General features: G+C 41.2%; 1 protein-coding gene across 1 annotated transcript in view; it reads right to left on the bottom strand.

Annotated features, from left to right (window-relative positions):
- The window catches only part of ADAMTS14 (ADAM metallopeptidase with thrombospondin type 1 motif 14), a 118,403-nt gene that overhangs the window by 33,222 nt on the left and 69,354 nt on the right, over window positions 1–15,827 (bottom strand). Inside the window, exons 7-11 of the mRNA XM_075842728.1 lie at window positions 13,291–13,396; window positions 10,995–11,138; window positions 7,486–7,618; window positions 2,364–2,477; window positions 156–304 (exon numbers count right to left, since the gene is read on the bottom strand). Of these exons, the coding sequence (XP_075698843.1) occupies window positions 156–304; window positions 2,364–2,477; window positions 7,486–7,618; window positions 10,995–11,138; window positions 13,291–13,396 (646 nt within the window). The remainder of the gene's footprint in view (window positions 1–155; window positions 305–2,363; window positions 2,478–7,485; window positions 7,619–10,994; window positions 11,139–13,290; window positions 13,397–15,827) is intronic.

Here is a 15,827-nt window from a genome sequence, read left to right as displayed (position 1 = left end):
AGTACAACTATGTAGTATGGAGCCGCCGTACAGCTTCCTGCACATTCCCGAAACCATTCGCTCATCTATAATTTAATTTATCCAATTAAATTTTTCTTAAAATCATGTCAAAAGTAGAACACACCTTTTAAGATAGAAATGCCTGTGGTACTCACTGTGGGTTGTTGCACTGTCTGCCACGGGAACGTATTCCTCCTCCACATGTTCGAGAACAGGATCCAAATCTTGACCATGAGCTCCATCCTCCATCCTGACTGTAAGATTGCTCTGGGGTCTTCCAGATGCAATGACCTTTAAAACACCACTAAAAAAAAAAAAAGGCAAAAATACAATACAGTCCCCATGAAATATACCTTTTAAATAGAATTGATCATATTTTATATATATATACCATCATGTGAAATAGTAATGAAACCCCATGTAGATTTTTTGTGTGGACATATTAATATTTAATCTTCATTCAAACAGTATATACAAGTATATATGATTATAAAACAACAAAAAAACACTAACACATTTTCTTTACAATAATTTATTCAACAAAAAATTCACTGATATGCAATTTCCTTCTGTGGAAAAAAAATGTGTAAAAGTACAGTAAGTGGCTCTAGTATTACCCCCTTTTTCCACAAAAACAATTCCAGCAGGTGTTTCTTATAATTGTCTACCAATCTCTTACACTGACTGGGAGAAATCTTTCCCAAATACCCCCACAGCATTGCGATGGGATTTAACACCCGGCTTTAACTTGACCATTTAAGAACCCTCCATTTTTTTCAGTGATTCATGCTCTATTTACTATTATTTTTAGGATCATTGTCATGTTGCATGATCCACTTTCGGCTGAAGATCAATCTTCTGATAGATGGTCTCACAACAAGCATTCTATGTTACAATAAAGAACTGCTAGTCAATTTTATGATGGGGAGATGCTAAGACCCTGATGCAGCAAAGCAGCCCCAAACTATTGCATTTCCACCACCATGCTTTACAGTTGTCATCAGGTTCTACTGGTGAAATGCTGTCTTTGGGTTCCGCCAGACGTCTTCCAGTTCTGTGGCCAAATAACTATTTGTGCCATGTCTTTTCCAAACACATTGTTTCAGAAGTCTTGGTGTTTGCATAGCTGTTTATGATCAAATGTTAATCTTTACCATACTATATGTATTTTTCTGAATAGCAAAGGTTTCCTCCTGGCAAATCTCCCATGTAGATCTAATGTTTGCAGCCTTTTTCTAACGTTAGACGTGCCCTTTGACGTCAATAGTGACAAGAGCTACCTGTAGGTCACCTGATTCAATTCTGGGGTTCTTTGAGACTTCTTTCAACATCTTGCATTGTGGGCAGGGTGGCAGTTGTTTGAAATCTCCTCTGCTTGTCGATAGTATTCCCATCTTACACACATATAGCGTATCCTGTGTATATGGTACGTTCTTGATCCCGCAGCACTCCGTGTTCCAAGGGTGCGTGAGTAGGCTTCCACACCAACGTATAAAAATGGGAACTCAGCACTCCAAGGTCCACTCCATTATGTAATAAGTGATATTTTATTTCACATATAGCGAAAAGTAGTAATCCAAAAATAGATTTAACGTTTCGGTCTATACTTTCGACCTTCTTCAGACACAGATTACGTCCGTGGATAAGGATATGCGGCGCTTGCGACCTCGGTCGCTGTTAGATAATGGTGCTTTTTTCCTGTGTATATACCATCATTTCATGATAGGTGCGGGTCCCACCTCTGGAACTCCCACTCATTGGGAGAATAGGGCTGCTGTGACCGATGTTCTAAGAATTTGTTTGGCCGCTGACCCCACTGCATTTAAAGGAAAGGTGGGAGTATTCCTGCAACTCTCTATTCAATTCTATCGAAGTTACATAAAGCACCAAGCACTCCAGGAAAAACAGGGATTTGTATTACAGTTGCGTTCCCACCACGTTCTTGTAGGTACATTGAGCGGTACCCACAAAATCACAGTGATTCTATATCTGTCACTGGTCATTATAGGGTAATAAATGATTATTAAGTCAATTTGTTACATTTCTTGGGTTAATTACATAATCATATCTTTATATACCATTTGAATACAGATCAAATATTAAAATGTCCACATATGCTGAAAAAAGGACATCTTACATAGGGTGTCCTTACTTTTTGACATGTCTATGTATGTATATAGATTTTATTTGTAAATGCTCATAAATAATGGTGCTAGTCTTTAGGGTTCACTAGTTTTAATTTAACATAAGCAATGAATCACTCTGTGTGAAAGACTCTTCAAAGTATGATATAGGCTCACAAAACACAAAATAATGTCAAGTCAGCAGCAAATTGTGGAAATGTTGCTATTGAGAATAAGTACCTTTCCAGGAGAACATTCAGTTCCGTCGAGAGGGGGGCCCTTCTTCGTTTTACAGAAATAAGGATTATCTGGGTGACTGCACCACAGCTGCTTGCAAGGGTCAAACGTCCTAAACTGTGAGAACAAACATTTGCAGATTTTCAATTTTGACTGTACATGAACCTGTACCATAATGACTTCCCATACTTTTAATCGGCAAAAAGCTAATGGAGACAAGCCAATTAAGGCAACCACAAAAGAAGAACATACAGTAGAAGTCCATGTGTCTCAATGCACGCCTCTTAAGATTGGTGTGTATTGAAACTTCAGAGAGGCAGAAAAACAGATGCATGCCTATGAGCAGTTGTAGATTTGTGACAAAATTTACATAATTTTCAGTCTCCTTGGAGACCATGCCCACTTTTCTTGTCACTTACCAAATTTGGCGAGTAACGGAAAACGCAGATTTTACCGCAAATTTGTTTCAAAGAATATGAATAAAACATAAATTTAGATCATTTTTTTAGTGCATGGACCTCGACCAGTGGTAAGGCCTAGTTATCAATGCTGGGATTCTATTTTTTTCATCTTTAGCCCCCTTGTCACAATAACTCTGCTCTCAACCCCAGAAGAATTTCTTCACTCGTGCTTCACATGTGCAGGACTTTAAGTGGCCCTGCTCTAGTGCGGCCAGACAAATTCTATCAACTCTGGTGAGGGGAATCCTCGTTCACAGTGTTAGGCTCCCAACTGCCTGCTTGTCTGGGCTGACGCATGGTTCACAGAAGGGGAAGAGCAGCCTTTTTTCTCAGGCTTCAGTGCGGCCACCATGTTGCTCTTCCACTTCCCCCACTCTCTCCCTCTCTAAGCCTCTCCCTCTAATGTCCTCTTAGAATGCGTGGTGTCCTATGATATCCTGGGCATCTGCCCTTCTCCCTGCCTGCTTACTCTCAAGAGAACTTGGAGGAACTAATCCGCCTTCTCCAGTCAACGGGATGCAGTCCCTTGCCTTTGACAGCTCTTTTTCTCTCTACCACTCTGCAGCAAGCCCATTGTGTCTGCATGTAAGATGGACAGGGCGTTCCCAATACTAAGTGACCGGTGCAACACCCTGCTTGCACATAGGAGGAGTAGGCTGTGGCAGGAAGTGACCTCTCAGACACCCAAAGTGGCACGGCAGAACACAATAAGGGCCCACAGTCACTTTAATGCAACCTAACTTGGTGGTTCATCAGCTGCACTGAAGAGAAACAAATTACGTGAAGTGCCCGCATTGTAAAGTCATACTGTGAGAATAATATTAAATCTGTTGACCAGCAACAGTCTGTAATTTATTCGGAACGAACTCTTACAGCCAGAGAAAGACCTGTGCAACATATGATCACTTCTGTCAGAACTGTCCCCTCATCAACAACTGCGGGATGTCTCACCAGTTATGACCTTTTTACACTGGCCAATTAACGGGAAAACGAGCGTTCACAGAACGCTCATTCCCGATAATTGTCCTGTGTAAACAGGGGAATGATCAGTCGAATAACGAGCAAACGCTCTTTCATCGGCTGATTGTATAATTTTAAATGCCCAAAATATTATCGTTGTCGGCAGCAAATCTTCCCGTGTAAAGAGGGAGACAGGGCCGGCCTTAGGTTGGATGGCGCCCTGTGCGGGACTCTATTGCCACCCCCTACACAAACAAAATTAACCACATATATAGACACGCTGGAACATATATACTGTACATACATAAAGGCAGATATTTAGACATACAGGCAAATATACATACACACATCTGGAATATATACATACAGGTAAATATATAGATGTACAGACACATATACACACACACCGGCAGATAAATACACAGACAGGAACATATACAAATACATAAAAGGCACATATATACAAGCACAAACACACATTCACAAACAGACCCATATATACCCACACAGGCACATACATACCCAGTACAGATAATGTTGTAGATTTTATGTGCAGCCCTATGAAACACCACAGATAACACACAGTACTAACTGAGTACAGATAGAGTAGTAGACGTTACCTGCAGTCCTATGTAACACCACAGATAACACAGTGATAACTCTCTAAGTACAGATAATGCAGTAGATATTACCTGCAGTCCTATGTAACACCCCAGATAACACATGGATAGCTCTAAGTACAGATAATGTCGTAGATGTTACCTGCAGTCCTATGTAACACCGCTGGTAACACAGTGACAACTCTCTGAGTACAGATAATGTTGTATTTGATAACTATACCCACAGACACATCTAAATACACATAGAGGCATATATATAAGGGGCAGCAGTGTTTATAAGGGGCAGCAGTGTATATAATGAGTAGCAGGGTATATAAGGGGCAGCAGGGTATATAGGAGGCAGCAGGGTATATAGGAGGCAGCAGGATATATAGGAGGCAGAAGGGTAATAGGGGGCAGCAGGGTATATAGGGGACAGCAGGGCATATAGGGGGCAGCACAGATATCTTTGTTTTATCTGTTCTACTTTAATATTGAACACACACTTTTACAAAGAGACAAACACATGCAGAGACACACACACACACACACACACACACACACACACACACACTGCAACATATACACATACAAACACAGAGACACATACTGTATACACACACACAGTGCAACATATACACATACGAACACAGAGACACATACTGTATACACACAGAGACACATACTGTATACACACAGAGACACATACTGTATACACACAGACACATACTGTATACACACACACTCACTATCTCTCCATGCTGACAGGATCACAGGTTTCGTGCAGTATGGGCTGTGGGCGGAGCTTCCTCCTCTGCTCCTCGGCTCTTATTTACTCCGTGTGTGTAACGAAGAACAGAGCACAGAGTAGAGGCAGAACCCAGTGGCGCCCCCTACATGCTTGGAGGAGGCAGCGCCAAGTGCGCTTGCACAGCTCGCACACCCCTAAGGCCGGCCCTGCAGGGAGACATTCTGCCGACATGATAGAAATTTATGGGGACGAACGATCAGAGTAACGATCGCTCATCCCCATGCTAGCTCCTTGTGAAAGGATGAAACGAACGCTGATCAAAGAGCTGTCTCGTTGATCGGCTTCCATTGTACCAGCCAAAATAGGCCGGTGTAAAAGGACCTTTAGGCTCACCTCACAGTTTGACAAACACTGCTGTAGATAAGATAAATTGTGTTTGTTGTGCTTTCAAATACAGCAGTAGGTTGGTTCTGTCACCAGTTTATTAATTCCCTATTTCCTAACTAATCTAATATGTGCTTTGCTGCTGATAACTACGGTGTGATTTGTTTTTTAAAAAAACAACTTTTATTATTTGCAAAGTTATGATAATTTTTCTAAATATGCTAATTTGGCTATACTTACCAAATGGGAGGTGACTCTTTCTTTTCACTCTGGGCGGTGTAATGTTTTCTGTATGACACTGTCCAATCAGCATACAGCTTCTACCCCTTCCCTGCCCAGCAACACAGTGTGATCTTATTGTATACAGATTCCATTCCTGACTGTGTATGACGGTTGTGTCAAAATTAGAACTGTGATCCTGATGTCATATGAAAGATTAGAATCTCCTTTTTCATATGCCACCAGAACCAAGAAGCAGCACTGCTGTGGATGAAAGTAGTCTGTCACGGCTGGAGGCGATGTAGGGACTGTCTTCTTGGAGTACCGCTGAGTCATTTTGGTGAAGGACATGCGGCCGGGAGTGACAACACAGCGCGATCACGCGGTTGAAGCGGAGATCACGCTGGTCTGTGAAGAGTAGACCTGCATGACGCTTATTGGACAGTGTCATAAAGTTGTCTTTAAATCAGCCAGAGTGAAAATAAAATGAACCGCTATTCTAGGTGGTCCACAGCCCGAGATATGGCTGTTTGAAGTGACCCCCTTCACTTTAGAATGTGTCTCACAATGGGTGAAGCAGCTTCATGCTGATAGGACAGCGTCAGAGGCTGTGAGGAGGCGCCACCTCAGGAGAATCGCTGCTGTTACCTCCCACTTGTCTAATAAAGGCTCATTTGCATATTTAGAAAAAAAGCTCAACTTTTACAATTATCGTTATGGACACAATTTTCACTAGTATTATCAGTGTGACAGCGCCTACTAGATTAGATAGGGCATTACTAAACTAGTGACAGATCCTCTTTAATTAAAGCACTGTTGCTTCCAAAACCTGCAAAAATGACAGCTTAAAGGGTCTGTCTTTTTTGCCCAAAAAAAATAGCTACTCCTGTCCATGGTCTGTGTCTGGTATGGCAGCTGAAGTCATTGTTTCTGAAAAAAAGTAGACCCTTTTTCCTAATCCTATACAACCACTTTAAATTATTGTTGAATGAAAGCAATGAATAATTGAAAGGGGTTGTATGAGATTAGGAAAAGGGTTTTACTTTTTTCCAAAAACAATGCCTTGAGCTGCCATACCAGATACAAACCATAGACAGGGGTAGCAATTTTTCTGGAAAAAAGACAGACCTTTGAAGTATCACTACCCTACATTCAGCAATCCTATTTTTGCTGAAAAAAATGGTGGAAAGAGGGGTGATCAGTATTAACTGCTCTTAAACCTTCATGATTAACTGGAAATTAAGGCCATCATGTATCCTAATAATGGTCTATATATTAGACAACAAGCCTTAATCTTTATAACAGCTACAAACCTATTACATACTTATACTATGGCTACATATGAGCTCTTCTTAGAGTATGTTCACACGAGGTCATTACGTCCGTAAATGACAGATGTATTTCGGCCACAAGTACCGGACCGAACAAAGTGCAGGGAGCCGGGCTCCTAGCATCATAGTTATGTACGACGCTAGGAGTCCCTGCCTCTCCGTGGAACTACTGTCCCGTACTGAAAACATGATTACAGTACGGGACAGTTGACCTGCAGCGAGGCAAGGACTCCTAGCGTCGTACATAACTATGATGCTAGGAGCCTGGCTCCCTGCAGTGTGTTCGGTCCGGTACTTGCGGCCGAAATACGTCCGTCAATTACGGACGTAATGACCTCGTGTGAACATACCCTGACTCTTGTGAGTCTCGAAATCTTCAAGTATTTGCTGTATGGTTATAGCATTAATTGTGATACTCACAGCAGTGCACATCTTGTAACCCACTCCAAAATCAAATCGACATTGTTCATCCATAGAGTAGTTGATTCCTGGTAATTCTGGGAGCTTTGGCCATATATGTTCAAATGGATCATCCAGGAGACAGTCATAGGAACTAAAACATTAGAATTGGAAAGGGGCAGATGATTGGACAATAATCATTAGTAATGGTACAGAAAGTGGTCACAAAAAGTAATCTGTCATCCGTATAAAGCAATGAAATATATCCATTAATAACTTCAAACTCATGAAACTGAAAGGAGTTTGTCTTATAAAGATAATCCCTATCAAAATAGCCAAACATTTCCCCTATAGCTCGCACTTTGGGGAAAAATAAGTATTACATGCCAGCCATTAAAATGAACAAATAATATGATATGTTAATATGATCATTCGGTCCCCATACAGTCTACATAATGTCTGCAGCACATTCCCTGTTTACACTGGGAGATGTGCTGCAGACAATGATGATTTTCAGGGCACCATAAAAGATTAAATCAGCTGACTAACAAGCCCTTGCTCATTTGTCAGCTGATCGCTGCCCTGTTTACAGTGCAACATTCGCGAACAAATTTTTATACGAATGCTCGTTTGCCCGATTATTGGCCTGTGTAAATGGGCTTTAAAGAGGCTCTGTCACCAGATTTTGCAACCCCTATCTGCTATTGCAGCAGATAGGCGCTGCAATGTAGATAACAGTAACGTTTTTATTTTTAAAAAACGAGCATTTTTGGCCAAGTTATGGCCATTTTTGTATTTATGCAAATGAGGCTTGCAAAAGTCCAAGTGGGTGTGTTTAAAGTAAAAGTCCAAGTGGGCGTGTATTATGTGCGTACATCGGGGCGTTTTTACTACTTTTACTAGCTGGGCGTTCTGACGAGAAGTATCATCCTCTTCTCTTCAGAACGCCCAGCTTCTGGCAGTGACAGACACACAGCCGTGTTCTCGAGAGATCACGCTGTGACGTCACTCACAGGTCCTGCATCGTGTCAGACGAGCCGGCACCAGAGGCTACAGAAGATTCTGCAGCAGCATCGGCGTTTGCAGGTAAATCGATGTAGCTACTTACCTGCAAACGTTGATGCTGCTGCAGAATCAACTGTAGCCTCTGGTGCCGATGTGGCCGACACGATGCAGGACCTGTGAGTGACGTCACAGATCTGCACTGCCAGAAGATGGGAGTTCTGAAGAGAAGTGGATGATACTTCTATACACAATGCCCAGCTAGTAAAAGTAGTAAACACGCCCCGATGTACGCACATAATACACGCCCAGTTGTACTTTTACTTTTCAACACGCCCAGTTGTACTTTTGCAAGCCTCATTTGCATAAATACAAAAATGGCCATAACTTGGCCAAAAATGCTCGTTTTTTAAAAATAAAAACGTTACTGTAATCTACATTGCAGCGCCGATCTGCTGCAATAGCAGATAGGGGTTTCAAAATCTGGTGACAGAGCCTCTTTAAAGAGACTCTGTCACCACATTATAGGTGCCCTATCTCCTACATAATGAGATGGGCGCTGTAATGTAGGTGACAACAGAGGTTTTTATTTAGAAAAACAATCTATTTTCACCAAGTTATGACCTATTTTAGATTTATGCTAATGTCTTTCATAATGGACAACTGGGCGTGTTTTTACTTTTGACCAAGTGAGCGTTGTAAAGAGGAGTGTATGACGCTGACCAATCATGACCAATCATGACCAATCCGTGACCAATCAGCGTCATACACTTCTCTCCATTCATGTAATTAGCGCATAGTGAACCTGCATTGTTCACTATGTGCAGCCACATACACACACACATTAACGTTACTGAAGTGTCTTGACAGTGAACAGACATTCCTTCCAGCCAGGACGCTATGTATATTCACAATCCCGACACTTTGGTAAAGTTTGTGTGGTACTTAGCAAGCGTAATCTCGTGAGATCACGCTGTAAATGAAAGTACAGCGTGATCTCGATGTGCTGTGTGAATAAGGGCTTATTCAGACGAACGTAAAATACGTCCGTGCAACGCACGTGATTTTCACGCGCCTCACACGGACCTATGTTGGTCAATGGGGCCGTTCAGACTGTCTGTGATTTTCACGCAGCTTATGTCCGCTGCGTAAAACTCACAACATGTCCTATATTTGCCCGTTTTTCGCGCGTCACGCACCCATTGAAGTCAATGGGTGCGTGAAAACCACGCACGGCACGCGCTACAGTAGTCAAAACTATGAATGAAAACAGAAAAGCACCACGTGCTTTTCTGTTTACAAACATAAAAACAGAGTGTCATAATGATGGCGGCTGCGCGAAAATCACGCAGCCGCGCATCATATGCTGCTGACACACGGAGCTGTTATGGACCTTGTGCGCGCACAAAACGCCACGTTTTCTGCGCGTGCAAAACGCACACGCTCGTGTGAATCCGGCCTTAGTCACACACCAATGTTACTGAAGTGTCAGGATTGTGAATAGACATCACGTCCTGGCTGGAAGTAATGTATATTCACTGTCAAAAGTAAAGAAATACCAGAGCACAGAACCGCCAAAGCGGTGCACGCCTCTTCTGAACTCGGTCCATGGTCCCCAATATCGGACAGAAAAACGGACAAGGAGGCAGCACTTCAAAAACTCAGAAAACCTTTAATCACCCATGCAACGTTTCAATCCCTCAGGACCTTTCTCAAGCATTTGCATATGCTTGAGAAAGGTCCTGAGGGATTGAAACGTTGCATGGGTGATTAAAGGTATTCACTGTCACGACACTTCAGTAATGTTAATGTGTGAGTATGTGACAGCACATAGTGAACAATGTAGGATCACTATGTGCAGAATAAATGAATGGAGAGAAGTGTATGATGCTGATTGGTCACTGATTGGTCAGCGTCATACACTTCTCTCCACAATGCCCACTTGGTCAAAAGTAAAAACACGCCCAGTTGTTTATTGAGAAAGTCATTAGCATAAAGCTAAAATCGCTCATAACTTGGTGAAAATAGATTGTTTTTCTAAATAAAAAACACTGCTATCACCTACATTACAGTGCCCATCTCATTATGTAGGAGATATTATAATGTGGTGACAGAGCCTCTTTAAGGCTAAATGCAGAATAGGAAGATGATTACATTGTTTGAATGAAATTTTCTCAAGCATTTTTACTGTACGATGACCTAATTTCCAGAACACAGATCATATAGATGACAGAGTAGTGCTTCGAGTAGTAGACAAAGAGGAAGGTTTACAGAAATACAGTACATTGCAGGGAGACAGTCAGATTCTAGCTGGTGATTGCACTTAGAGCCCAACCACTCTACAAAAGACTGTCTAGACCTTCATTGTTGCCTATGACTCATCCACTATTCACACGTTTATACATACAGATGTTCAGATTACACTCTCGGGTATAACACATCTCTAAAGCTAAAGTTTTTTTTCTTCCACCTACAGAAAAAAAATAACCCCGGGCATTTTTCCTCTTTATATAATTTCAGGAACTTACTGTATATATCTATTAAGTTCCTGCTTACTGCATCTCGACCAGTGATAACGATGGAATGCGGCTTGCACCAATGGAGCCATGATGCTTCCCATACTGGTTTCATCGGCACAACGATTTCCCTGTCCATCATGTTCCATTCCTAGCCTGTAAAATGAAGAATAATGGAAAAAATATATAGAATCTACTGCGATACAGAAACTCCTCATCTTTCATTCTGCAGCGATCAGCCGATGAACGAGCAAACGCTTGTTTTTGTAGCCGAAAATATTACCGTTTTCAGCAGCTCATCTCCCTGGGAGTCGTGCTGCCGACATGATAGAAATGTATGGGGACGAGCGATCATAGTAACGACCGCCCGTCCCCATACATAGCACCTTGTGAAGAAGCAAATTATCACCAATCAGCGAGCTGTCTCGATGATTGGTGCTCGTTTACACGGCCCACGTCAGGCCGTGTAAGAGGGCCCTTATTGATACAATGACAGGACAAAATACCAGTTTAGTATGGCCCTTTTCTCTAATATGTGGTGCTATTCTAAGCCTGAAGAGCATCTGCCACAGATGTATTTTTTTTTTTTTAGTTAGAAACTTTAACTTATAGTGTCTTAAGAGAACTCAAAGTGTAATGAATTCTAAAGACTTTGCCTACACCTGAACAAGTCTATGTGGCGGAGCTTGTGGACTTGCTTTGACCAATCATTCACCATTCACACTAGAAAATTTAGAAGGACGAAAAGGTTGATTTAGACAATTTTCTGCCAACTATCGGTGCTTTTCCGCTACAGATATCTGTGAAAAAGTTAATCTGCAATGCTGAATTTTTCTCGTCGTTGTTGGAAAGAAGCTCATGCTAAACTACAGATTTGCATCATATCAATAGAAGCCCAGACCAGGCCACAGATCAAGGCAGAGGTCAATCCGCAATTTGTTGTTTTAACTTATGCCGTTGCCAACCAGAACGACAACCTTTAGCGACCAACCATGAAGGTCAAGTCATTCATAAAACATCCGTCTGAAATCACTAGTGTATGACCAACTTTAGGTAACAAGGAACTTAAGACTCCTCTGTTGTCCGCATGAACAGCAATTTGTTAAACAATGGATTCAAACACTATGTTCAAAATGCTTCAGTATTGCGAGACTGGAGCATATTTGCGTAAAAATACAGTATAACCACAGAGGCACAGCGACTAATGAATGCTCATAAGACACCAATATGACTGATACGCACAGATGAAATTCAGGATGATTACAAAGTAATATATTTAAAGTAAGTAAGCTTATCTAAGTAAAACATATTTTCTATATAATTTTAAAATAATTTGTGCAAAATCTATTTTTTTGACTAAGCTAGTTAGGTGGAAAGATTAAGTTCTTCGTTACTGACACAAGGAGTTCCTGACCTCTCTCTTAATCTTCTGTGGTAATGAGTGAAATAATGTCTAAGTCAATGTGAACGTAATATAGACTGTGGTTTGTAGAAAGAAAAACAAAAGCTTATGATAAATGTGCTTACCAAACGTTTAAACAAATTCAATTCCCAAAAGATGTACCTAATTGTAAGCTCCAGGTGGCCCGAGCAATGCTCTTCACATGTTGTCATCACACACTCTTTGATCTCACGATATATAGATACAACAGATAACCTCATTGCACCACAAAAGACCCACTAGATAACCCGTTTTGATAAGTCAATTGCCTAAGGTTGTTATATTTTACCTAATTCTGACTTTTTATTTGTAGAGTAGTATATTAAAAAATGACCTTCCTCTCAGACGCTGAACTTAAAACAAATATCTGTAATTTTGTTCCTCAACCATTCAAATGTAGACTGTATTTTGTGTTATGGATCATTGTCTTGCTATATAACACTAACGTGCTCCAGTTTCACCCAGAGGCATAACTTAAAGATCTTGGGCAATTTGTAAAGGGCCCTCAACTATGCATCATTTACAATACTTGTCTCCTCATATGGGTCACATGGACCTTTCAGACCCATCAGGCTCCAGGATCGGAGTATCACTGCATCCTCTGCACCCTTTATTGTTATGCCCCTTATTTCAGCTTAAGTGACTGGACATTTTTTATGGTCCTTTGGAAGCAAAGCCTTCACCCCACACTATCAAATTACCATCACTATGTTTTACTGTTGGTATGATGATGCTGCTATAATAATACATGCAGATTTACCACTGTTTGCAGTAACTCTTTTTGTTACAGAAGCAGTTCTATGAATTTCTCCTATGGAAAACCACAATCATGACAGTGCACGTAACTGCAGAATGACGTATACGTACACATGACCTGTTTCATGGGCGACCACAAACGCAGAAGAAAACCCATCCTCATGGTTCAGGGTACAGCTGCGTAGTGGGTGGCACATACCCGTAACTGGAGCATATCCTGGTGAACATAAAAATAACATGGGTTAAGCAGGATATTTCAGATTCATATATACTTTTTTCTTTCCAAATGTCAGCCATTTATTTTTAAATAAACATATAATTTACAGTTACTAATTGTATCCAACAACTAAAGGGGTGATTTACAATATCTATTACAGTTCTCTGTTAGATCTCGCAACCCAAAATTATTTTTGAAATGAAATCATGAAAGAAATAATTAGTCACAGCGGAGAGCTGCTACAAAGGACTCTGCTTATCGTCAGAGTAATGGAATGGTCCCTCATAGGGGCGTCCACATGTGGCTGAGACCCCGCTCACTTGGCCGCCTGATTGTTACAGGTAATACCATTTTAAATTGTGTCGCCATTGGTCACTGCAAGTGAGCCAGGATTCGGATGCATGTGGACATTGCTACGTGCGACTGTACCCTAAGCGGACGCTGAGCAGTGGGAGTTTACAGTAAAAAAACCTCCATGGAAGAAGTTTTTCCATGTGGACAGCCTCTTTCCATTTGCCCTGTTAAAAGAGGACTAAACATGAACATATATTACATGGTTGACTATTCATTTGTATAGGCACTATGTAATGCTACATTTCACCAGAGTGGCTGCATAGCGCTGACCCTTGTGATAAAATCACAAAAGGTTTGGGAGAATTGGCTGTCCAGCTGATGCAAAGGAGCTTTCGTATCCCTGCTCCACCACTCACCTTGTAGGCTGCAGGTGAATTCTAGCTTTCAGCCTACCAGTTGCCTCCTTTGCACGCAGACTTGGTAGTCACTATTTATATAGGCATTGTATACACTGCTTATCTCAAGGACCCCAACCTCTGAGGAACATGGAGTTCTCATGATGGCCATTGGGGGATATTGCCAGGCATGCATATTGCTCTCTTCATCTTAGGGTATAGCTGGCTTAGCAGTCTCTATAAAATAACTATAGGCTTCAGTGGAGAGGGCCATGTACATGTGCAGCAACCTTTCCAGTATGTGGTTTGCCTAGGAGTCTTCACCAACCTAATTTAGCTCTGGTTGTACAGCTGTATAATTTATATTTGTGTTCGTTTTTGCTTATATACATACAAATACACACATACAAACTCAGTTTTTTTTTTCATTTTTAAAGCTTCCTACCCTTACTATTTCCAAGTACTCATGTTAAGATACACTACACAAACTGGAAAATCCTCTCTATTTCCCAGTATTCAGTAATGTCCTAAAGTAACTGTATTCCCTTGAAGTCTAACAGGCAGTAACTTGTACAAACCATGTTGAGCTCATTAACATCTAAAGATCAGACATTAAACAAAAAACGCCCGCACTGCCCAATTTTAGCAAGACACTTTTCTTCTAGCAGCTGTCCTTACCAATACAATTTTCAAAGTATATTTAAGTGCTCTGAAAATTGTATGTGCCCGTTTGTCTTTGCCTGACAAGTGCTAAGATCTCACACACTAAGTTTTGGAAATTGGAACTCTAGTATATCCAGCAGGGAGGTCACTCTTTGAAGAGGTAAATTGTTTACAAGACACATTACCAGTTGCGTGCAGCTTATCTATTCCTTAAACAAGATTCCGACATACAATTTACAAGAAGTCATCATGGGACATGACTGACACTAAAGATTGCATTCTATTCAGACTGTTACCAGCAGGTTAGACCTTATCATTATATGGTAGCTTGCATGCAACAGAGGATAACAGGAACCAAGGCCTGAAAGACCCACTATTTTGGTTAATATAGATTTAGTAGTATCTGAACTAACAAAAAGAAATGAATACAATTCAATTACATTTCAGGAGAAATGTAACAGAAATATGCACTGTAATCAATTATGATATTTAAAGGCTACGGACACCTTTGCTAATTTTTTTTAATAAAATGTATGTATTTTTGCATACAAATCACATTTGGAAAATACTTTTTTTTAAACATTTTGCTCTGTTTTAGTTCTGTAACTTTTTTCTATCCTCTGCACATAGATGCTGCAGAACAGCGTTCTTAGCCGAATCAGTCAGTGAGCCGTTCTGACAGGTTGTCTGAAAAAAGCTCCAGTGTGCTTCTGACATCTCATCTTAGGCCTCGTGCACACTTCCGACACCGTTTACACGGCCGTTTTTGACGGATCCGTGTGCCCGGTTTAGCGTCCGTGTGCACTCCGTGTTTCCGTTTCCGAGTGCCGAGCATGGTACTGTCCAGGGTGCTGAAAGAGTTAATGGGCTGCACTGGTCGGCGGTAACTCTTTCAGCACCCTGGACAGTACCATGCTCGGCGCTCGGAAAATACAATTTTAATTAAATAAAAAAAAATAAAAAATAAGTTCATACTTACTTTCCTCCTGTCCGGCCTCCAGCGATGACGTTTCATCCATGTCGCCACTGCAGCCAATCACCGGCTGTAGTAGCAGTCACGCACGTCAGAATGACGTCAG

Source organism: Rhinoderma darwinii, chromosome 11 (genome assembly GCF_050947455.1).
Source record: "Rhinoderma darwinii isolate aRhiDar2 chromosome 11, aRhiDar2.hap1, whole genome shotgun sequence".
NCBI lineage: Eukaryota > Metazoa > Chordata > Amphibia > Anura > Rhinodermatidae > Rhinoderma > Rhinoderma darwinii.
The sequence above is the reverse complement of the archived record's forward strand: the minus strand, read 5'-3'. Positions and strand labels throughout refer to the sequence as shown.